Genomic DNA, 26,246 nt, shown 5'->3' with positions numbered 1-26,246 from the left:
ATCAGTGGGGTAATGTATTTGAATATTTATTTTAAATAAAAGGAAAACAAGTCATTTAACTTTAGTAAACCAGCACAGAAAGTGGAAATTAGGTTCAACAAAAACAATAAGGTATCAACAATGATACCTTAAGAGTACTATCCCCTGAGCTCAATCAGCAACCAAGCTACAGAGTTAAAATCCTTCAAAGCTGGATTCATCATCATCATCCGTATCCCAATGCAGAGCTTCAGCTGGTGCGAGGTCATCACAGACGCTGTCCTCACTGAGATCGCCGTCATCACCATCACTGCTGTCATTTTCATACAAAGCGCAGTCTTCACTGCCATCCATAGCATTACTAATACTACATTTCTGGAAGGCACATCGCACCATGTCTTCTGGAATGTCTTCCCATGCATCTTGAACCCACTTTGCTATTAACTCTATGTCAGACTTCATGAGATTTCCTCCTTTTGTTAGTAGGGCTTGACCAGATGACATCCATTCATGCCACATCCTTCGCACGTGGTCTTTAAAAGGCTTATTCAAAGATACACGTCATAGGACGGTTCTGACTGGTTAGATGTGAGTAAACAAACATTCAAAGTCCTGCACTGTCAGCAGGGCTTTGAATGAACAGCGGAGAAACGGCAATCCACTGACCCATGTATAAGCCGAACCCCAGTTTTTCGGCACAATTTTGCCATGAGTATATATGGTATGTTTAGAAATAGTGGGGTGGAAGTGGATTTTGCTGTGTATATTTTCACCAAAAATAAAATTTGTTTTCTTTTTAATATATGTTGGGTGTACATATATGGAGATTTAGTATGCATTAATTATTAAATACATAAAATAGTAAACTCCAATTTTAGGATAAAGATTTACCTCTTAGAGGCTAAGAAAGAGAAATGCTATTTAAATTGCACTGGACCTCATGTGATATTTTTTCACTTTATTTTTATACATTTGATATAATATAAATTGAGATCTAAACAAGGATCCACATGTGACCTCTTCCCTGGGAGAGGGACAGCAGAGAAGGGGGGAAGGGAGACTCCGGATAGGGCAAGATATGACAAAATAACGAGGTATAAATTACCAAGGGCATATGAGGGAAGGGGGAATGGGGAGGGAGGGGGGGAAAAAGAGGACCTGATGCAAGGGGCTTAAGTGGAGAGCAAATGCCTTGAGAATGATTGGGGCAGGGAATGTATGGATGTGCTTTATACAATTGATGTATGTATATGTATGGATTGTGGTAAGAGTTGTTTGAGTCCCTAATAAAATGTAAAAGAAGAAAAGAGAAAAAAATGATTAGGGCAAAGACTGTACAGATGTGCTTTATACAATTGATGTATGTATATGTATGAACTGTGAAAAGAATTGTATCAGCCCCAATAAATTGTTAAAATATAAAAAATAAATTGAGATCTAAAATATATATTTGGTATAATAAGGCTTGAAATTTTAGACAAGCTGTAACATCCCTTTATACAAGACCAGCTTATCAACATCAAATATGGTAAGGATGAAAATATAAAGTAAAACCAATGTTTACACATGAAACTCTCTGTCGAAGGTTTTTTAAGTTTGTTGAGGTTCATAATACTCAATCTCTTAATAAGCAATCTCCAGGATTTTAAAGCAAATCCATGATTGTTACCCTAGTTAACAAATTAATCAGATTTCACAATTAGCAATATAACTTTTTATCCAAGTACAAGTTACAAATTAACTGGTATAAAGCCTATAATATCGATGTTCCAAATTATTTATAACCGAATTCCACACGTACAAGGCCAATTCTTTACTCCTACATTTTAACTAAATATCATGTGAAAATGCTTCACACATCAATAGCCTCACCTTCAATAACACCTACTTTCCTTTTCCTTCCTGATCTTTACATGGCTTTATAGTTTGTACCTGAATTATAAATACCATTTATAATTTGATATTTGATGAATGGAACATCATGTCTTTAAAATGTAAATAATACTGGCAAGAATGTTTTGATTGTTCAGCTTTGTTAAGAATAGAATTGGATGATGTAAGATATGAAAATAATAATTTATAATTTCTCAAGCATTCATGAGGGAGGGAGGGTGGGAAGGCAAGGGGGAAAATGAGACACTGATAGCAAGGGCTCAAGTAAAAAGAAAATATTTTGAAAATGATGATGGCAATATATGTACAAAAGTGCTTGACACAATAGATGGATGTATGGATTGTGATAAGACCTGCAAGAATCCCCAATTAAGAGATTAAAAAAAAAGAATGGAACGAAAGAATCCCGTTTGTTACCACTGACCTATTGGGTGTATCAGTCCAGTAGACTTGGCTCTACAGAATGTCAACTAGCTGGCACTAAAGATTCATATATTGTACAGGAACATTCAGAGAAGATAAGCCATTTACAAACTTTAAGCTGAAAATAAAAGCCCTAACTTGAGAGCATTAAAACCCCCGAAAGGACCTACTGTCCACAAAAAGAAGCCCATAGGCAGAATAGACAGTTTATAACAAATATTTAATAAAATCTCCCCAAATTTACTCAAGGCATAACCTCAAGTAAAATAACACATTTAATTTCAGATCTGTAAAGCTGCAACAAAAACTAACTCCTCTATCAAAAGAAACTGTGCTGTAGGTAGTTTGAATAAATATTTCTAAAGTGTTAGTGTAAAGATACTAGAATTTCAAGCTATGTAGCTATAAACCTGATTTTTCATCCAATATAAGTAGCATGTACTTCCTGTGATGCCTAATGGAGTCATCACCCTCCCATAACATAATCCTTCAAATTGTAGAGGATTAACTTTTTATATATAAAAGTGTGGGCTTATTTGCATGTAGGATGGAAAGAATGACGCTGCACACACCTGTTCTCCACCATTTAACAGAATGCAGCCCAATGACTGAAATGAAAAGCGGCAAATCCATCAAATATAAAAAACTGCTACAATCCTGCTGCAAAGTCCTTTTGTTAAACTCCTTTTATTCTAAATCCTTTTAATTCTGTCCTATAACACTCAAACATTTATGAAAAGCTTAAAATCCCAGTAAATCACACAATTAAAGTAATGAAAATGGGCTGGTTCACCAACTCACCGATTCCTTCCCCCTCAACAAAATCCAAAACCGTTTGCAAAGCAAAAAAACATGAAACTACTTCCTAACCATGCACACCTTTGTAAACTCATCTAAACCACACACTTTAGATTTGTGTTTCAGTCTTAAAGATTTTTAAGACCTCAAACAGTAACCAGTTCTGCTGGGGTCCAAATGCGAATAAATACATAAACCCATAAGAAGAAAAAAATCCAACAGATAATGAAATATTCCAACTTTGATATTAAGAACAATGGCTTAAAAGTAAATATCTTATACCAAACAATTCTAAGAGTATCAATTTCTCTTCAGAGAGTCTTTTCCAGAAAGAAATTTCATTACATTTAATTCACTTTATCAGTGAAACCATTTCCCCAACTTCAATTTCCTGTTTTCTAAAATATCTTCTTTAAAATTTTTAAAAATGTATAAGTCATCTAATTTGTCAGTTTTACTTATAGATCTTGTTATCAGTGTAAGCTTTCTAAGTGTAATCACTTTTCTAATCTAAATTTTGGTCAGAAAGTTTCTCTTATCACTTATAGTAAATAAATTTGTATGTAATTTTAGACTGTATTTTCTTTTGTGTTGCAAGAGCACCTCTTTCAGTGAGAAAAGAAAAAGATGAGATGAAGAAAAAAAAAAAAGAGGCAGATGGAAGCTGAAGGCACCAATAACCAACCGTGAAAAAAATAAATGAATGTAACCTGAATCTTACTGCTTTGAACTGTTTTACCAACATATGATCACTAAAAACAGTTTGTGGCATATGCTTAAAACATCGAAAATATGTATATACATTCTAGTAACCACAGTGACTTTATTAAATTTACAGTATTAAAAATATTATTTTCTTAAATGTGTTGGTTTCCTTCATATACTAACTGCCTTCCTTCATATACTAACATGTTAAGTATATGAACTCTCCGTTGTGATTTCCACACTAATAAGCAGGCCCTAGGTACTTGTCCTCAAATTAGACGTTTAAAAGAACCACATCCAAATAAATAAATAAATAAATAAATAGCCACATCCAAATTTTCCATTCCACAGACTACTAAAGTGATATGTTAAGAGAGATTCAATAAACTCTCCAGGTTGTTATGATGCTAAATGCTTCATCTGAATCTCAACACCAGCACTGAATTCCTTCCTCAGATACCCTGGCTACAGATGTTGTCAGAGAAAAATTCATCATCAACTCCTCTACTTCAAAGTATAAATTATTCACATATTTAATCCATTAGTGCTTTAATCATCTCATCTGAAAAATGGAGATAAGAACCAATGCTTCACATTGGATTGTTGTGAGGATTAAAAATGATAATACATGCAAAAGATTAAGCATGGTGCTACAACATGGTAAGAATGCAAACTCTGCAATTAAACTTTCAGCAATTAATATTGATGACAACTCTAATACAGTGAAACCGTTCCGTTTTCTGGTAAAACAAAAAGGTCCTGTTCACATTCCTTGGCTCTTTTCTTGCTCTCCTTGCTTAGCTCTCTCCACCTTGCCCCTCAGTGCCCACACAGGTCTCCTCACTGCCTCACTGCCCTCTGCATGGGCATTCCCAGTCAGCTCCTTCTTGTCTACACGCCTCCCTTCTATGCTTGCACACTTTTTTCAAGATTTGAACCAACCTTTTGCAGCAGTGCTTAATCACTGCACCACCGGGGTTTCCTTATACTTTTTTGGACCTCAAATACCCCCAAATTTGGGAGGTCTTCAAAATCATCTCCATGGCTCTCTATTCTTTATCCTGATTTTATTTTCTTCATAGCATTCATAGCCTTGCATAACATACACTTTATTGTTGATTATTAGTCTCACAGGACTTTCAAATGTTAACTAAGTGATGCAAAGATTTGTACTAGAAGTCCATAACAGCTTTCTTCATAATGGCTCAATACTCTCCTGCAGTGGCCGGGGTTGCCAACTGCCCACCTTCCTGTTAGCAGCCCAACAGGTAACCAATACACCACCGAGCCTCATGTTCGCAAAAGTACATTCAACCCAAATTCCATCAGCAGACAAAAACAAATTGTAGTGGTTTGTGGAAACAGTAATCATCCATAAAAAAGAAATATTGACTAGTATATACAGCAACAGCAAGAACAGGAAAAGTACTCTTTCTGAGGTAAAAGAAACAAGAATAGTAGATGTTCTCAGGGTGGGGAGGGTGACTGGGAAGCAGCATGAGAGAACTCTCTGAGATGATGAGAATATTCGTTACTTTTATAGGTTTTTAATTGGTCACATGGGCAATATACACTTATCAGAAGCCATCACACTACAAAATCTGTCAATGGTAGTTATATAATCTGGGGGGGTCTTGTGACTATTAATAGTGAAGGGGTAGAGTTCAGCCTGTCAATCAAGTCAAAGCGTAATGACCTCATTTGAGGTACAAAGGAGATTAATAGCTCACTGGAGGCGAAACTCTCCCTGCTTCCACTCCCTGAAAGATATTCCTGGTGACAAGCCGGAGCCCTAGAGCTGGAGGAGCCACGTGGAGACCCACAGCAGCGCTAAGATGCTTTCACCGCCACTGAATCCACAAAACTTTCCACCCACTGGCCTGTGATCTTCCTGTATTAGTCGTCTTTGCATGGTTAGTATCAACATATGGGATAATATTGTATTTACGGACTTGATCTGCACTGGGCTGGGATGTTTTCTTAGTATATAATTATTCTCTGATATTAAAAAGTTCTCTCTCACGAACATGTGTCTCAGGATTCGTTTCTCTCGTCAACCGGAATAACACACTTTGCAACTTCTCAATTATAACTTAAACTTGACTAATTTTAAGGAAATGAAAATGTTTAAAAATATGGCATTATACTGTTTAATTAGAAGGGTAAGACTAGTGGTGAATTTTCTTGTTACTATAAAACAGGACAAAATTCTACTAATTAGTCTAGGTAAAGGGCATTCAGGTGTTTATTATCTACTCTTTCAACTTTTCAACTGTTAAAATTTTTTTCAAAATAAAAATATGAAGCAAAACAAAAAATAATTCATGAATAATGGCAACTCATTCAACTTTTTAAGATTGCCACCACTGTAACTGAAAGGTTGGCTAACAGGTTATACCTGATGTATATAATTGCCTGGAAAAGAAAAAAAATACACTGAAATTAAGTCTATAATTTAATTTGTATTGTTAAAAATAGTGAAGAGCCAGGAGGGGGAAGGAAGAGTGGGGTGGAAAAGGGGAATCAATTACAAGGATCTACATATAACCTCCTCCCTGGGGGATGGACAACAGAAAATTTGGTGAAGGGAGATGTCGGATAGTGTAAGATATGACAAATAATAATTTTTAAATTATCAAGGATTCATGAGCGAGGAAGGAGCAGGGATGGAGGGGGGAAAATGAAGACCTGATACCAAGGGCTCAAGTAGAAAGCAAATATTTTGAGAATGATGAGGGCCACAAATGTACAAATGTGCTTGACACAATGGATGATGTCTGGATTGTGGTAAGAGTTGTATGAATCCCCAATAAAATGATTAAATAAAAAAGAGTTGTATGAGTCCCCAATAAAATGATTTTTAAAAGGAAAAAAAACAGTTAAGAGTTGTTTTGTCAGATGGAGATTGCATAACTCATCTTAAAGGCGATGTAAACATGGTGGGGGGGGGGGTTGTTGAATGCTCTAAATTGATGTGGTTAAATCTAACCGAGAGGAATTACTGCAACCCGAATAAAGTCTGAGCATGATAGTGGGCCAAGAGGAAAGTAGAAAGCAAATGTTTTGAGAATGATGATGGCAACAAATGTGTGAATGTGCTTGACAGAATAGATGTATGGATGGATTGCGTTAAGAGTTAAACGAGCGCCCAATAAAATTATTTTAAAAAATAACAAGCTCTTTCTTTAGCAAAGATGAGTATCACTGGATGTTTCTCTAGACAACCTGCCATAACAGAAATTTTTATAGACATTTCTTTAAAGAAAATATACAAATGGTCAATAAACATATGAAAAGATGCTCAATAAAATTTTTCACTATAGAAATGCAAATCAAAGCAACACAGATATACAACTTTACACCCAAAAGGATGACAACAATTATAGTAAAGGAAATTACAGGTGCTATTAAGGGTATTTTTAAAAAGGGGGGGGAAATTGTTTGGTTGGATTTTTTAATACTTGTTTTATCTAATGAGATCGCAGTATGCGCATTACTTTGCATCTTATTTCCTTCCATCGTTCAGTACATAATGTAAATTCCTCCAAGTCAACAAATATACATCTAAATCTTTTTTAATGACTGTATAATATGCCATTACATGGCAACAACACAAACTTAGCTAACCATTACTTCTGATGTGTGGTTGGGTTTTCTGACTACATTCATTCCTATAAATAGGCTGTTCCTATGAAAGAGGCTTTTAGCAGGGAAATCAAAGGACATGTATGGGATTTCTAGATATATTTAATATATACTGCTGAATTACTTTCTTAAAATGTTTTTAAATGTCACATTCCTGCTCAAAACATAAAAATGTATTTGCATCAACACTAAGAATTATCACTCATTGAAAATGTTTTTAGTAATCATATATATGGGCATTTACTTCTAATTTTATCCCTAAATTACGAGTGCTATAGCCCTGTAAAGAGTATGTCTAACATCTTCAATGTAAGAGTTTTTGATCTTTGACTTGCTACATGCCTTAATTGCATTATTTAACATAAAGTTCTGACCATATTCCAGATGTCTTGAAATGTTCCTGGCACCAATTCTACAAAGCAGTAATGTTTTCTATTATACTTCATTTCTATGTTCATCCAGCCACATCTTGTCCACTCTCCCCATAATTAAGCAGACTTTGTGTGGCCTACTTCTCAGCATACGAAACAACTACCTATAAACAGCTCTAAAAATGAAAAGGCATAATTAATCCTAAGCCATACACATGACATTATCGCACCATGACATGAATATGGAACTTCTTTATATATTTCACTGAAGCCCTGGCAAGGTTGGCAGTTCAAAAAAACCATCCGCTACGCAGGAGAAACATGAGCTCATCTACTCTCATAAGGATTCACGCTCTCAGAAATCCTCTGTAGGATCATTATCAGTCAGATGCGACGCAAGGGCAGTTGGTTTATATATTTTACGGAACATATATTTAGTTTATTACAAATTACTGAGAATAGCAAAGAAGTCTGTGTTGAGTAGGCTCTTTTATCTGGAAAACCCCTAATCTTCTTTATATATATAAAAAATTAAGTTCTCTTTACTTTTAAGAACAGGAGTCTTAACACGTTTAGGAAAGAGTAATTCAGAAGGAGATTACCAAGCTGTTCTTCCCCGGAGCCTCAGGAGATTAACTGGACTCGCTAACCATTCCCAGCAACCAGGGCAAAAAGAAAGGACTCAGCGACTCTGGGGACCAGAGTGATGGGCCCACCAGCCGCTCTAACCATTCTTCAGGCGGATGAGCCAGTGTTATTTGTGAGACTGCAGGGGGTAAATGAACTGAGCCGTGTGAAGAAGAGCATCAGGATAAGAGGTGGCCTGCAAGTATCCTTGGGCATTCTGTGATAACTGAGAGACAAATGGCATAAAAAGCGTAATGCTAGTGAATTTAAAATAATGGTGGAAAGACTTTCAGTTCCAGTGTGGAGAGGGAACACCAGGAACACACGAAATAACCTGGAGGACTTCTTGTCTCCTGCTAGTGATGGGGTGGAAGCCTTGGAGCCCCTGCTGACACTGCTAGAGATTAGCTGCTTTATCAGTAGGCATTTCACCCCCTAGAACAGCATAATCTACTTTATGTGTCTCAATTATTTTGCTAAATAGGTTAAAGTATAATTACTTACTTTTAAAAACCTATAAAATTACAATTTATAAAGATTATATACAGCAGGAACTCTTTGTCAATAAAACTATCATGAGGAGATATTAGCGACATGTATTGAACCTCACAGAAAACATAGAATCTGCAGTACTTTAATAACGCAAAATTGAATTAAAATTGTTAAGACTTAAAACAACAGATTAAGGAGTATAACACTATAAAAATTCTTTCAAGGAAAAATGCACAAAGAAATAATCCTGCAAGATATGGCAAAATAATTTATAAATTTTCAAGGGTTCATGAGGGAGGGGGAAGGGGGGAGGGAGGGGAAAAAATGAGGAGCTGATGCCAGGGGCTTAAGTGGAGAGCAAGTGTCTTGAGAATGATGAGGTCAAAGGATGTACAAATGTGCTTTACACAATTGATGTATGTGTGGATTGTGATAAGTTGTATGAGCCCCTAAAAAATGATTTTTTAAAAAAGATTCAAAGAAATAATCCTACTCTTTAATACTTCAGTCAAAACTTTTTTTTCTGAAATCTGATTCTTATTTTGAATTCTCATGTTATTTTCATGTCCCTCAGCTTAAAAAACTGCCAGTTATCTAGAAGCATAGATACCTTATCCTCTTCCTCCCTTTCCCCTCTCTATGGTAAACAATGAGTACAGAGAAGCTGCCACTACTGAGTCCATTCCCAACTGACAGGGTCCCTATGCATTCAGACCAGAATTCCTCTGCTGGGGATTTCGGCTGTAATCTTTTTATGGGAGCAGATTGCCAGGTCTTTTCCCCATTGCTTTAAGGAGTTCAAACCACTAACCTTTAGATTAGTAGTCAAGCACTACCCAGGGACCTCTAAAAGAAAAACAATTTTTTTTTATCATGAAATCTTCAGGCTTTTCTCCTGGATGGTCAGTGAATGTCACTAAGGCCTGAATTCTACTAATGCAATAGGTGCCTACCAACCCAGACTCAAGACATGCCATCCACCATCAGGTAAGCAGGCTATTAAATCATATGTCTCTAACTCCCTTGAGTACACGAACACATGTGCATACACACATAGACACAGATGGAAACAAAACCCTGTACTGTATTTTTCACATTGTTAAGAGATTTGTATTAGTTATTTTGTCTGGTTGCTGTTGCTAACTGCGGAGCTAAATAGCATTATGTGACCTCGAATCAAAGCATTAGAAATTTCAAAACATTCCCAAAGTAAACTCATAATATCTAGAAGCTACAAACAACAGTCACATCACCAAGAGGAGAAACTCAGTGAAAACTAGGTTAAACGGTTAGTGCCAAGAAGATCGTTCATGTGATAACAACTGAGGCCCACACCTCTTCTTTTTGAAACTAAAAGCATCATAGAGAAAGGAAAAGGAACAAAACTGAGCCACTCGCTGAAAGGCAGGAGCCCCAGTGGTCCCCTGACAATAGTAAGAAGGGAAGGAGAGCATACGGCTCCTTTACCTATTCATGAGATCAAAAGAAATAAAGGAATCCCTTGGGGTGTTTTTATCTTTCTTTTGTTACCACATCGAGCACCAGAGAGAAAAAAGTACGATTAAAGTGAGGGTACCTATAAATATTCTTCTATGTTTCTGATCCTCAAAGGGTCTGAAATGTTCACTTCTCTAAATATGCATTAGATTTTAAATTATTGTACAAATACATTCTGGTTCTAAGTACATTTATTGTCATAATTTACAGACAAACAAACAGAATTTTTACTATATGCCAGGTACTATTCTAAGGGAAGTCATATAAAATTTGTTAATTAAATCAAAATAGTAAAGCATAGGCTTCCAATCATGATGGAGCAGTAGGGATTAGGTAAACCCTCCTGCCTGGGGAAAAAAAGTTGGAAAATTGAAAAACTATATGAGGAGAGATGGGGACCAGGTTTCAAGCTTTAGACAATGGGCAGCGCACGACAATGTGAATGCACTAGATTACTGACTTATATCAAACTCGCAGAAGTTGTGACATAAATTATATGGTCCAGAAGTTTAAAATATTTTGTCTATCCCTTTAAGAAAATTTTGGGCTTAAGTGGAGAGTAAATATTTTGAGAATGATGAGCGCAACGAATATATAAATGTGCTTGACATAATTGATGTATGTATGAATTGTGATGAGTTGTATGAGCCCCCAATAAAATGATTTAAAAAGAAAAAAGGAAAATTTTGAGACTCTTACTCCAGACAAAAGGAAAATTTAACAGACTAAAAGCAAGACTTCAATTCTTCAAATTATTGCCAATAAACATGTGTCCCAAACATAGCCCAAAAAAGTACTTAAAAAAATACAAGAAATTCAAGCCCTGAGCCCTAAAAGTCACAACACATAGCATCCACTCAAATTTTCTAGGCAGGCCAAAAAAGAAAAAGGCCATGAAAATATAACACTTATTAAAGATAAAAAAAATCACTTGAAACCCATTAAAACTCCACTTATTAAAGAAGGATGAGGAAAATCCTAGAAAATCTCTCACATACACAAATATACAGACATGCAGACAAATATACAAAACAAATCGTCAAGAAGTTCATGGAAATTTCATCTTCACAGGATCTAGTTAGGATCTATAAAGGATGAGACATCACCATGAAAACAGCCCCGATGAGAAGAGCAGGAATTCTGCTAAACACAAACAAGCGAAAACAAAATTATGGTGAAACCAATGGGTACTTTACGAAGCTTGTGAAGACAAAACCCCAAAGATCAACAGTTCAAATGGATAACTTGTTTTAAGAATGAATGCTCAAAACACATTGCTTCTTGACTTTTTGGTGGAGTGATAAGCATAACATCAGTGTATTATCAGAGTGTTTTACGAAAGATATCCAAAGCTTTTATAGAAAAAGTGCCCAGTAGTTTCACGCGTGTCCCGCACCACTACCACAATGCTCGTGCTCATTTCTCGCGTTAAACAAGTACAGTTTTGAAGAATTTTCAATAATAAATCATTAAACATCAAGCTTAAGAGTTATGACTTGTTTTCTTCTGACTTTTTTTTCTACTCTTAAAAAACTTAAAAGGGCACCAGCGTTTCTTTAGTTAGTTACTGAAAAAAAGAGCCCAGGGCATGAGAGTCAAAGTTCCAGACTCTCAGCTCTTTAGGGATGGACTAAAGACTGCTATCATTGCTTACAAAAGGATCTTAAACTTCAGGAGCGCATGTTGAGAAATATAACATTCATGTTTTTCATTTTCACTTCATTTTCAATCTCACATGAAAAATACACTGGATGGAGTCACTAGTACATCAGACATTGCAGAACAAAATATTAAAGAATATAAAGAGACAGAAGCAGAAACTATAGGAAACATGTTAACAATCAAAATATAAGTGATTTGTGAAAAGAAAAAAATCAAGGGTACTCACATAAATGTAGAGGGGAGAAATAATAGCTAAACAAATAGATAGTAGCCAAATTTTGACAGAATATGGCAATCAATAAACCCACAATCTAATACACTCACCAAACCTTGGTGGGGGGGTGTGTGGAATGTTTAATAAAGAAAAGGGGGAAAAAGGTAAAACCTAAAGAAAACTATGCTAACATACATTAAATGGTAATCATATTGCTAAAAAGCACTGGTAAATATAAAAATCTTAAAAGCAGCCAGAGGAAAGTCACATAATTTCAGAGGACAAATGTGAGAATGACAGAATTCTCATCAGAGCAAACAAGAACGAGAACACACAAAAGTGGTATCTTATTTTAAAACTTATCTTATTTTAAAACTTATCTTATTTTAAAACTTATCTTATTTTAAAACTGATAGACAATTATGGAAGATTTTAATAAATTTTTCTCAAAAACTGATGGAGTAAGTGATTGCAAATCAGTAAGGATTTAGAAGACGTGTATAACACTATCACACAACTTTCTCTAATTCACATTTACGTAACACTCTATAAACAATACAGTGTGCGTTCTTTTCCAGTACACATGGAGTGTTCATTACAAGAGAGCGCATTCTGGGCCAAAAGGCAGTCCATAAAACAAATATCACATTTAACAAGATGGACATAAAACATATAAACTGTGTTCTATTGATGAAAGGACATTAGACATTAATAAAATATATCAAGAAAATCACCCCAAAACTTGAAAATAAAACGAGTTCCACCTTTCCTGAGGAACTCATGAGGAAAGAAGCTTGGAAGTGGCCATCTAAGATATACCTCTTAGTCTTACAATCGGGACAAAGAAGAATGATGAAAATCAAAGAGCTCAAGGAAACCATTAGTCCAAAAGATTAGTGGGCCGGGCAAAGCACCGCCTCCAAATCCCTGTGCCAGAACTACACTACAACATACCCAAATACCACTAACAACTACTGTGATCAAGATCACCAACAGAATAAACAAAGGCCAGGCTTAACTGGTCTGATAAAATCTTGTAGAACCCCCCAGCCTATGGCCTTCAGATTGAGTCCCAATCTGGAAACAAACCTAGCCTCCCACACCACCGTGGTGACCTGCTTTCAGGCCAACCATAGACAGGCATATCAAGTGACCACCACCACCTGGCAAGAACATACTCCTCAGAGCAATCAACTATATGGACCTAAAGGGCAGCATCTATTCAATAATAAAACCCAAAAAGGCAGTGCCCCCAGGGATTCTTGGCTTCAGAATACTCCACAGGACAACTGCAAACAAGCAGCAAAGTGGAAATAAGTTTTGTCATTTTTTAATCAGGTATTATTTAAAAATTTTTTCACTGATAATTTAAAACTCTTATAATCGAGTTTTGTGTAACTTTTATTGTTCTTATTAAGTATTAATTGTATGAAATAATAAACTACCTTTCAGTATATCGTTTTCTAATACCGTGTTTCCCTGAAAGTAAGACCTACTTAGTTTTGCCTCTCACTGAAATATAAGGCATCCCTCCGAAAATAAGCCCTCCCCGATATTAAGCCCCCCGAAGCTACCTTGACTCTGGACCATGGCGGCGGGCGTCACCATGCAGCTCACTGTTGGCTGCAGCATAGTTGGAGCAGACAGGAAGTGTGAGGGCTCTTTTAATTAAGAGAACCCGCGTGGCCGCCAGGACAAACTGCTGTCTGCTGCTCGCTCTGCCCTGACAACGTCTGGCTGACTCACATTTAGACATTCTTGATACTGTAGGATTCACAGTTTATCTGGTTATGCTGGTTTATGATGACAACTACTGCCGTACCATATACAGGGAAGCAGGGTACTTGAAACAGCCATTAGGGCAGCGAATTGGTTGCTAAACTAGTTGAATGCAACCACTGCCTGCAGGTTAACATCCATATGATAACATCAGTAAATTATGCACTGGTAGTGGGTATGATTACCAATAAATTGAAAAATCACAAACAGACAGTCAAAAAGGCCGGTCATCCTAACTCAAACACATCATTAGTCAAGGACTGCCTATACACGGTTTTGCCTCTCACATGTAAAAATGAGTTATAATAAACTAAAAGATTTTTCAAGACTACAATTTGTCTATTCACTAGAACACCATGTTCTTTACAATACAACTGTACAAAGAAGTTAAGCTGTAGTGAGAGTAATCAGTCTTCATTAAGAGTGAGTTTATTTGGGTCAAAATCATTAAGCTTACACGTAATATAGTTGCTTCATATTACACTTTTATTTTCTATCCGATTTCAGTCAATAACCTTCTTGAGGTACTTTTAATAGTTTATACTACATCACATGAAAAGAAAACATTTCTTTTAAAGCTGTGACTTATTTCTCGAATGGAATTTGAATAGGCTGTCTTTGTGACATCATTCTGACAGCTTCAAATGTAAAATGTACTAAATTAGGACACAATGGCTTTGGGGTATTTGGTCCCTATATTGACTATTTCGTTACAGTGCTGTACACTTGTATAATGAGGTAACATACAGAAATAGAAATACGTAACTGAAAGTACTTTTATCTCAATGATGCACAAGTGTGTGTGTGTGTGTGTGTGTGTGTGTGTGTGTGTGTGTTAAAAGAGGTAGCCTAAAAATTTTAGCACCTACAGTTGGTGAAAATGTCTTAATCAGGCAGCGGAAAAGCGAAATACTGGAACTTTTGAAGTACAAATTCCAGCCGTACCACTTATCAAAAAAGCAAACTCATGCCAGTCATTTTGAGCTTTAAATCTCCCAGCCTGAAAACTGAAATGAAGGCAGAGTATCTAGCAGAAGTTTACTTCTTTTCTCTAGACATCCTTCTCATTGAGTTAAGTTTTAGGTTGATAACCACAAGGTTGGCAGTTCAAACCCACCTATAAAGATTCTCAGAACCGCTCTAAGGACCAGTTCTACTCTGTCCTATAGGGTCCTTATGAGCAAGAATCAGCTTGATGGCAGTGGGTTTGGTTTGGGGTTCTAGTTGTTTATAGCTCTCAAAGGAACTGCCTTAAGTTCGGATAGGTATGAACTGAAAATATACTTTGATCAAATGCTCAAATACAACGTTATGAAAAGTTAAAAAAACAGCAACTCTAAAGCAGATATTCCCACTAGGAACTCAGCGTTCCTGACCAAAAGCATTAAAGACCTTCTTAAAACAGAACATATGTTTCCAAGTTATAATTTACCAAAATCGGTGGCTTGGCAAAATATTACAGGGAAATGAAATGGTCACAGCAGCAAAGGTCTCCATCATAAAGACAACGTGTTACAAATAATATATACAAGGCATACAGAGATGTAATTAGAGCAGAAAACATTAGGGAAGCCCTAAATCTCATCGTTTAGCCAGCTAAAATGTCAGTAAGCCTGTTTCCTCTTCTTCACAACACACTGCTGACGGCTGTAAGCAAATGTCAGTTGGCCGGCTTTCGAAGGTTGCTTGTGTTTTTAGATGAACAAACTTAGTTTAGGGTTTTTTTTCCCAAAAGGATTTATTTGTGTAAACATAGTCGTTACATTTTGCAACAAATCCTTCTGGAGAAGTTAATCAAAATTTCCAATTCATATAGCTGAGCAAATCAATCTGCTTTATTTGAACATGATGAAAACCACATCTAAGTTGTCTGAAATGGATAAAACAGGTAGTTATACTGAAAACCCAACAATTAGAAAGTACACTGTATTTGATAATTTGCCAAAAACATAAGCAAATGAGGAAACAGTTCAAAGTTGACTAGCAACTTTAAAGTTATGTTTTGCTCATGTTTGTGTCTAAAAAAAATCATTTTACCCATTCATGTTGTGGGGAAGGGACAGGTAATGAAAACACAACTAGGATTCTTGACTACACGGGTGGGCTGTTTACAAAATTACAAACGTCAAAAAACCCTTTACATTTTTCACACCAGAATAGGAATAAAAAGTTGAATTTCAAGGGTATTTTTGAAGATTTTTCAGGTGTAAAACTGTGAGATTCAAAATTGTGATTTCCCTGACTAGCGTAACTAACAATAACAGTACTTTTTAGACATTAGTATTAAAAATCACCTATAAAAAATGAGTTGACAACCAATTTTTTGCTATAAACATCTGAAACATAACCCATAAACATATGAGCAAGCTATATCCCTAAAACAGTCCTGCATGTTCAAAAACAGGTGTTGCCCTAAAGCAAATTTTTCTAAAACATATCAAAAATGTTCATAAGAAACATTTGTGTTCATACAACAAGCTCCAAAGAATAAAAGGTTGATTTTTCCTTTTTAAGAAATCTGATTCAGACACAAGGTCAAAAAAATTATCTTACTCCAAAAGCAATCAAGAAACACCATGAGCTCGAGGTTAATATAACTTCTGACAATTACAAGTTTATGTAAATGTTGGTAATTGATTCTCGTTTAAAACAATCTTTGAGGTATTCCCCATGTGGTAGTGAGGAAAAGTCTACTATATAGGAGACAATTTTCCTTATACACACACTCATATATGAGGTTGGAAAGAGACATTTCCTACTGATGTATAAGACAGTATATTTTAAAAAGAAGACACATAATGAAAATATTTTTAATGGAACTTTAAAGGAGAGTCATGAGCACCACTAGGACATCTCGATTTTAAATTACCATATATACTTGTGCATAAGACAAGTTTTTCTGCACATTTTTAAAAACGTTTTATTAGGGGCTCATACAACTCTTATCACAGTCCATACACATACATACATCAATTGTATAAAGCACATCTGTACATTCTTTGCCCTAATCATTTTCTTTTCTTTTTTTTTCCCCTTTTCTTTTTTTACATTTTATTAGGGACTCATACAACTCCTATCACAATCCACACATATACATACATCAATTGTATAAAGCACATCCATACATTCCCCACCCCAATCATTCTCAAAGCATTTGCTCTCCACTTGAGCCCTTTGCATCAGGTCCTCTTTTTTTTTCCCCTCCCTCCCCGCTCCCCCTCCTTCATGTGCCCTTGGTAATTTATACATCATTATTTTGTCATATCTTGCCCTATCCGGAGTCTCCCTTCCCCCCCTTCTCTGCCGTCCCTCTCCCAGGGAGGAGTTCACATGTGGATCCCTGTAATCAGTTCCCCCTTTCCAACCCACTCACCCTCCACTCTCCCAGCATCGCCCCTCACACCCTTGGTCCTGAAGGTATCATCCACCCTGGATTCCCTGTGCCTCCAGCCCTCATATGTACCAGTGTACAACCTCTGCCCTCTCCAGCCCTGCAAGGTAGAATTCGGATCATGGTAGTTGTGGGGAGGAAGCATCCAGGATCTGGGGGAAAGCTGTGCTCTTCATCGGTACTACCTCACACCCTGACTGACCCATCTCCTCTCCTAAACCCCTCTATGAGGGGGTCTCCAGTGGCCGACACTTGGGCCTTGGGTCTCCACTCTGCACTTCCCCCTTCATTCAATATATATATACTGCACAATTTAAATGCAGTTTTTGTGGTAAAATTGGGTGCTTCGGCTGATATTCAGGTCAGCTTATACTCAAGTATATACAATACACATGATAAAATACAGAAAAGCTTTCTTAATAAGCAACTACAGCCCCAAAGCTCATCAGTAGGCACTGGGCATCCCCCTTACACAAGGGTCGTGGGAGGAGACAAGCAAATCAGAGTGCAGTGTAGCAACTATTAAATATACAACTTTCCTTCAGTTCTTTGATGCTTCCTCCCCCCACTATCATGATCCCAATTCTCCCTTACAAATCTGGCTAGGCCAAAGGATGTACACTGGTACAGATAGGAACTGGAAACACAGGGAATCCAGGGCAGATGATGGGGGCCAGTGGTGAGAATGGCAATACCTGGAGGGAGAAGGGAAGGTGGGGTAGAAAGGGGAACTGATTACAAGGATCTACAGATAACCTTCTCCCTGAGGGACAGACAACAGAAAAGTGGGTGAAAGGAGATGTTGGACAGTGTATGGTATGACAAAATAATAATTTATACATTATCAAGTATTCATGAGGGACGGGGGACAGGGAGGGAGGGGACAAAAATGAGGAGCTGATACCAAGGACTCAAGTAGAAAGCAAATGTCTTGAGAATAATGATAGCAACAAATGTACAAATGTACTCATCACAATGGATTGTGATAAGAGTTGTGCAAGCCCCCAATAAAATGATTTATATTTTTAAAAAGATAAAGACAAAAATTATTTAAAAACTAATAGATTTTACCATATAGAAATTTTGAATTCTGCAAATAAACACCAATTAATTAAAAGACAAATATGTGACTTTTTAAAATCATTTTATTGGGGCTCATACAACTCTTATCACAATCCATACATACATCAATTGAGTAAAGCACCCTTATACATTCATTGCCCTCATCATTCTCAAAATTTACCTTCTGCTTGGGTTCCTGGAATCAGCTCATTTTCCTTTCTTCCCTCCCCCTCCCTCCCCACTCCCCGCTCCCTTATGAACCCCTAAAAACTTATAAATTGTTGTTTTATCTTATCTTACACTGCCCGGTGTCTCCCTTCACCCACTTTCCTGTTGCCCATCCCCTAGAGAGGAGGTTATATGTAGATCCCCGAGATCGGTTCCCCGTTTCTATCACTCCCCTTCCCTCCCAGTATCGCCACTCTCACCGTTGGTCCTGAGGGGTTCATCTGTCCTAGATTCCCTTTGTTTCCAGATCCCAACTGTACCGCTGTGCATCCTCTGGTCTAACCAGGTTTGCAAAGTAGAATTGGGATCATGTGAGTTTCATTATTGCTACACTGAACCCTGAGTGCCTCATCTCCTCCCCACTACCCCTCTGTAAGGGATATCCAGCTGTCTACAGGTGGGCATTGAGTCCCCATCATGCACTCCCCTCATTCACGATGATTTCCCCCCCCCCTTTGTTGCTTGAAACCTGGTCCCCTTGGCCCTTCATGATCACACATGTTGGTGTGGTGCTTCCATGTGGGCTTTGTTGATTCTGGGCTAGATGGCCGCTTGTTTACTTTCAAGCCTTTAGGTCCCCAGACGCTATATCTCTCAACAGCCGGGTACCATCAGCCATCTTCACCACACTTACTTATGCACACGTTCGTCTTCAGCGTTTATGTGGGGAAGGTGATCACACAATGATGGTTTTTGTTCTTTGGTGTCTGCTCCCTGATCCCTTCAACACCTCGTGTTTACTTAGGCTTGTGTGCTCTTTCTCTGTGGGCTTTGTTGCTTCCGAGCTAGATGGCTGCTTGTTTGCCTTCAAGCCTTTAAGACCCCAGATGCTATATCCTTTTGATAGCTGGGCACCATCAGCTTTCTTCACCACGTTTGCTTATGCACACGTCTGTCTTCAGCGATCATGTCCGGAAAGTGGGTAACATAGAATGAACATTTAGCTGAGCAAGGTGCTATTGTATTGAGAGAGTATGCACGAGGCCCAATGTCCACCTGCTACACTACTCCTGAACCTATAAATATATGCACCTAGGTCTATTTCCCCCAATATCATAAATATATTTACATATGTACGTCTGTATTTACATATGTACATGTCTGTATTTATCGATGTTGACATACTATTTGATGGCAATTATGCAACATGTAATATTATTTGATAATTCCTTATATAGTCTAATATGAGCAAGTATATGGTAACTAACTGCATTTTAGGGAAAAAGTTGGAAACTTTTTAATATAAAAGTATTTTATATACTGGAATGTATTTTATTCAGTTTTTAACCATTGATGAAATTCTTAAGTTGTGAAATGAAAAATGTTCACACAAAAAATTCACAATATAAACTTATCAATAAACCTATAAACACACACATAACCATGCACTAGTATAGGAAATACATGTCAAGAACATACATTAGACCAGTAACATAATACAAATTTGTTTTTATGCATATGTAAATAGTTAAGGGGAAAAAATCTGGAAATGTATATACTAAGCTGCTGATACAAGCCACACGGTGGGTACACGCCTGCGTAGGAAGGGAATTAGTAGTGGGGTAGACGCTGTTAACACAACTATGGATATTTTACTTTCTACATCTCACTCGTGCCTGAGTTGATCCCAACCTTAAGAGACAGCGTGAAGATTGTAACATGACAAAATATTAATTAGTAAATTCAAAAATACATAATGATAATTCTTACTAGACAAATGGGATATTAAGATGCTACCTTCCACATAAGCCCGTGGCATCAGCTCCTCGTTGTTTGCTCCTCCCTCCCCCCTCCCTCATGAACCCTTGATAGTTACAGATTATTATTTTCATAGCTTTCATCGTCCTCTGTCACCCTTCGCCCACTTTTCTGTTGTTCATGCCCCGGGAAGGGAATTATATGTTGATCCTTGTTTTCTTTTTTTTTTTTAATTAGTTAATCTTTATTAAAGTATTGAGCTTCCTGGCAAGCAGTGCTGTTTCTTGGTGGTGGTGGTCACTTTTTCTTTTACAATTTTTAAAATACTTTTATTGGGGGTTCTTACATCTTTTATCATATAATCCATACATTCTTCTAATGTGTCAATCACATTTGCACAAAAGCCGCCATCATCCTTTTCAAAGCATTCTCTTCCCACTGAGCCCCTGATTCCTTGTTTTTTAATCATTTTATTGGGGCTCTTACAGCTTTTATCACAATCTATACATATATCCATTGTGTCAAGCACATTTGTACATATATTGCCATCATCATTTTCACAACATTTTCCTTCTACCTGAGACTTTGGGATCAACTTATTTCCCCCCCCTCCTCCCCCTCCCTTCCTGATGAACCCTTGATAATTTATAATTTTTTTTCCAAGTCTTACATCGACCACTGTCTCCCTTCATCCACTTCTCTGTTGTTGTCCCCCCTGGGAGGGGGTTATTTGTAGACCACTGTGATCAGTTCCCCCTTTCTCCCTGCACCTTACCCTTACCCTTCTGGTATCACTATTCTCACATTGGTCCTAAGGGGTTTATCTTTCCTAGATTCCCTGTGTTGCAAGCTCTTATCTGTACCAGTGTACATGCGCCAGTCTGTAAGGTAGAATTGGGGTCATGATAGTGGCAGGGAGGAAGCATTACAGAACTAAGGAAAAATTGTGTTTCCTTGGTGCTATACTGCACCCTATCTCGTCTCTTCCATGAGACCCTTCTATAAAGGGATATCCAATTGTCTACAGATGGGCTTTGGGTCTCCACTAGACCTGCCCCCTCATTCACATCGATATGATATTTTGTTCTGTGTCTTTGTTGGCTGATACCTGATTGCATCGACGCCTCATGATCACACAGGCTGGTGTGCTTCTTAACATATAAATATATGTACATAGATCTATGTCCCTATCGTTACATATGTACATGCCTGTATTTAGACCTCTATAAATGTCCTTTGCTTCCTAGTTCTTTCCTGTACTTCCTTTTACTTCCTTCTTGTCCCACTATCAATTTTGACCTTCATTCGGCTTTCGGTAATTCTCCTGGGTTATAATGTCCTTGATCAAATACCACCAGGCATCCTCTGCCCTCGTTCCCATCCATTTTAGAACAATTGTTATTCCATTGTTCCTGGATTTGTTGGTAGCTCTCTTCCTTTCCCCCACCTTCCACTCTCTCATGCTCCCCCACCCAAGAAGGTTCCATTGTTTTCTCTTCTGGATTGTTTATCTTATCTAGCTAGACATGCAAAAACAGTAATAAATACAAAAACAAAACAACAAAAACAAAAAGAAAAAAATCTATAAACAGTCCCAGGTCTGTGTGTTGACCTGCATGAGTGTTCTCCAGTAGAGTCTGATGGGGTGCCATGTCCCGGCACCAAAGTGGCTATTTGGTATTCCTGGTGATTCCATTGCCTTGCTCCCCCGCTGCTCTGATGCATGCCCTCAGTGTTTATTTTTAACTGTTTTTAATCTAATGTAAGGCTACCAAATTGATTGGTCATAGCTTTATGGAACATTATGTTTAAAGCAGGCCAAGGTTCATCAAGAAGGTGACTGAGCATGACACCTTAAATAGAATGCTGCCCTTCTGTGGGATGAAATTCTTCAGAATTTAATTTACATTTAGGGGAGAGACTTTCTAACCCAAAACTGAAAATACACTGCTTTTCTTCCAAATCAAATTTATAGTAGGTTAAGCCATACAACAACATTCAACAAATATTGCCATTTTGTATCAAACTTTCTATGAAGCACAAAAATATGAAAATAAGCTTATAAATCTAGCAACAAGAGCAACTACAATTATAAACAATGAATGCTATGGACATACGTATTATTTCCAATAGGCAATAAGCGCACAGGATTAGAAGATATTGTAATTAACAGAAATGCCTAGAAGTAAAGGGATGGATCATTTGAGAAAATAAAAATAATTCAGTATAATTATTACAAAAGACAAATATGGTAGGAGATAATGGTGAGTGGTGGAAAAGTACCCAAGAAGGAAAGGGACTGGATCACAAAAGACCTACTATGTGCCTATGAAACAGGTACACTAAATTTCATTTAATTCTAATAATTTGTGCACCCCTTACAATCAAATTCTCTATGAATAAAGAAAATTGTACATTTAACTTGTATGCTTTTCATTTCCTTTCCTGACTTGACCCTGATGGGAGACCTGGTGACATAGGAGGAGACTCACTGGACGGCTCACCCCAGCAGTTCTAAACCACCAGCCACTCCACAGAAGAAAGATGAGGTTTTCTTCGCCCCCCAAAGTTACAGTCTCAAAAAGTCACAGGGTCAGTTCTTCCCTGTCCTATAGAGTCGCTATGAGTCAAAATCAACTAGATTGAAATGAGTTTGGAATTTTGGCTGAAACCTGAAGTACAATGATAAATTGGGGTGGTGAATGAAGCTATATTCAACTAATCAATGAGTATGATGATGATTTCTTTATGTACATAACGATCAAATTGTGGAATTTTCTTTTGATTCCTATGTTGCATAGTATTTTTATCATAAATAGCTATTGAATTTTGTCACAGGGTTTTACCACATCTACCGAGATTATCATACGGATTTCTGCCTTCCTTCTGTCAAGATAGTAAATTACACTGATTCATTTTCAAGTGCTAGGTAATAATGCATTCCTAGAAGTCTCATTTTGTTCTGATTAACTATTTTTTATATATTACTGGGTTCTATGTGCTAATATCACATGTAAATTATACCAGAGAGGAAAAGAAGATATGAATATACTAAGAAACCTAAGAAGAACATGATGAGTAGATAAAAGAAACACATGGCAGCAGAAATGCCCTATTCAGTAGCAGAGTTAGTAGATCACATGGAGCTAATCTCCCAAAAGGAGTAGAAAAAAATTATTTTAAAAACATGTAATATGGAAAGCATACTAGAAATAGAGATTTAAAAAATTACCTCAGGAAACTAAACCATTAAGAAAATGTTGAAGAAAATTTCGTAGAACTGTAGGTCTGCAACGTCTACATTGAAGGGGCTAAGATAAAGCATTCCAAAACTTCAGAAAACTAGGAAGAAAGCAAAAATTCTACCATCTCACAGAAAAGAGGCAAGAGGGAAAATGTTGTTAAAATGGCTGCAGACTCTTCCTACATGGTGCACGAGACAAATGCCATCAAACTCTGAAGCAAACTTATGTACAAACAATGCCAATTTAACACTATGCCTATTCATTAATGAGTCAAGGATGGACAAAGACACCCCCCCCCCCCGAGACAAACAAGGTCTCCCATCTACCCTCTTGTGAAACCTCCTAAGGGACTTTAAAAGCTAAATGGAGAACACTGTACAGAAAAGTGGGTTAAAAAATTCCTTAGTATCTACTACTATTTACTACAAATTTTATATGGTCTGATTAAAAGATGGGAACTGTTGGACATTACTTGGCATAAGCAAAAGAGTTTCATTAATAAAAGTGAGGGAAAAATCTATCTCCTTGAACTTCACATCAAGGAAGCATAGCAGAGTAATGAAGTTCCTTGGCTTCTATGAAGGAAACCATCCGAAGGGAACACTGAGCATACCACTAACCTTCTAGAAAAGAATATTCCACAGTCCCCTTTGTCAAAAGATTTCACCAAAAAATTCCAGCAAAAGAAAACAAAGAGGAGAGGAAAATGGAAACCCCAATATGAAAGAGGAGAGAAGGCACCGCATGTGTGCGTGTCACAGGGCTCAGTAGCAAAGAGGAACATCTCCGCAGTGCTGGAGAGTAGAACTGCCTTTACCACCCCCTAGCCCCAGCCACCATTTCACTTAAGCTGATTTTATCACTGCCTCACTTATGGACAATCACGTGGTAGTAATTTTCAGTAAACAGAAGATCTAACTGTTTTGAAAAAGTCTTTAGAAGGCAGATTTTCCACTTGAGCAAAAAGTCTAAACACAGAATTAAAATACTTCAATATATGCTCTTTAAAAAATATTTTAAACTATCCAAACAAGATAAAAATCATATTTGGGGCATACATGCAAAAATGAGCACATTAATGAGAAAATGTAAATTTTAAAAGGTTCATGGTGATAAAGAGCCAGGAATTGTTTAACCATCTAAATTACAGATTTATCTCACATATTTGAATTTTTAAGACTAATATAAAACATATATAGGACATTAAATACACTATAAGGAAACGTTGACTATTAAACAGAGCTGCAAGGTCACACGCCCTGACTTGGATGGAGATGCAGACAGCAGAGTCACCTATAACAGAGATAACAGTGCAAGCCAAGCTCTCCAAGACAGTACGGAGAAGGAGAAAAGGGAAAGGCAGGAGAACAACAGAGGCTTGGGGAATACCCACACGTAAAAGCTCCACCAGCAACAACAAAGGTGCAGTCAGCAACAGGGAAGGCCTTGGGGAAAAGATGCCCTGAAAAGCCGAGAGAGAAGAGGGCTTCAAGAAAGAGCCAGGAAAGTCAAGGGCGACAGAGGGATCAAGGAGGATGCAGATAAATCAGAAGCCACCGCAGAACGTGAATGGCCATATTGAATTGGTTAAGATTACCTACTTTCATCTCAAGTGACAGAACTGAAAGTTTATCTGCAGGGGAGCAGGAGAAAGAGAATCCACACTTGCAGGAAAACAGACTTTACTGTCTGTGGTCCAAGACAAACAAAGAGAAACTCTGAATGATTTGTTCTCCTCAAGGGCTCCACTCACCAAACTGCGGAGCAGGCAAGATTCTGGCAGCTCGAATTGGGCCATGTCGAACAGAGAAGAGCTCCTGGGCTTCCCCACTGATCTGCACAAGAGAAAACACACAAACAAATCCATCACATGAAAATCAGGCTCTTCAATCTTTGCATATTTTTTGTCGGAAATGTACTGTCCATAGTTGTCCATATATATTATATTAAGCATACTCAAATCTTAAAAATTACCACAGGATAAACTTTGGGAAAATATAAAGGGAGAAATAAACAGCACCTTCTTGAATTCTGTACCATTTATCTTTATTAATTCAGTTCCTGCATAGCTGCCTTCCATTCTGGAGCTTAGCAACTATGATTTTTTTTTAATTAGTATTAAGTTTGAAAGTATTATGAAAGTAGTAAATAGCCTTAGTATCCTAAAATGCTGACCTTATATATGACAGCAAATTTATCAAATATGTTCCAACAGAGGAAAGGTAAAACAGTATACACTCAAGCAAATATCGCTCAAGCAGAAGGTGCGTATCTAAGCTCTAAGTATGTTACTAGCAGCTGCTGGATTCATACAGCCGCCCTCTAGTGAGCAGCTCAGGGCTTAGCCACTGCTCCACCAGGGCTCCCGGCCAACAGATACAATAAAGATACAAACGAGCTGTTTAAAACTACCAATAAGGTATCGATTATGAAGTTAAATGCTTCTAAATTGTAGTAACAAACCAAGCTATTGGTTTAGGAGTTCGTGTGTAGTATAAACTGTTCACCCACTGAGCTGTGTCCAACAGTGGGAGATA

At 37.3% G+C, this 26,246-nt stretch overlaps 1 protein-coding gene across 10 annotated transcripts in view; it reads right to left on the bottom strand.

Moving 5' to 3' along the window:
• The window catches only part of BCAS3 (BCAS3 microtubule associated cell migration factor), a 553,715-nt gene that overhangs the window by 484,357 nt on the left and 43,112 nt on the right, over nucleotides 1–26,246 (bottom strand). For all 10 annotated transcript variants that reach the window (XM_075561479.1, XM_075561480.1, XM_075561485.1 and 7 more), the window contains exon 6: nucleotides 25,463–25,544. In XM_075561479.1, coding sequence (XP_075417594.1) covers nucleotides 25,463–25,544 — 82 coding nt within the window. The remainder of the gene's footprint in view (nucleotides 1–25,462; nucleotides 25,545–26,246) is intronic.

Source organism: Tenrec ecaudatus, chromosome 10 (genome assembly GCF_050624435.1).
Source record: "Tenrec ecaudatus isolate mTenEca1 chromosome 10, mTenEca1.hap1, whole genome shotgun sequence".
In the NCBI taxonomy this organism is placed as follows: Eukaryota; Metazoa; Chordata; class Mammalia; order Afrosoricida; family Tenrecidae; genus Tenrec; species Tenrec ecaudatus.
Note: the sequence above shows the minus strand (reverse complement) of the source record. Positions and strands in the feature narration are given on the sequence as shown.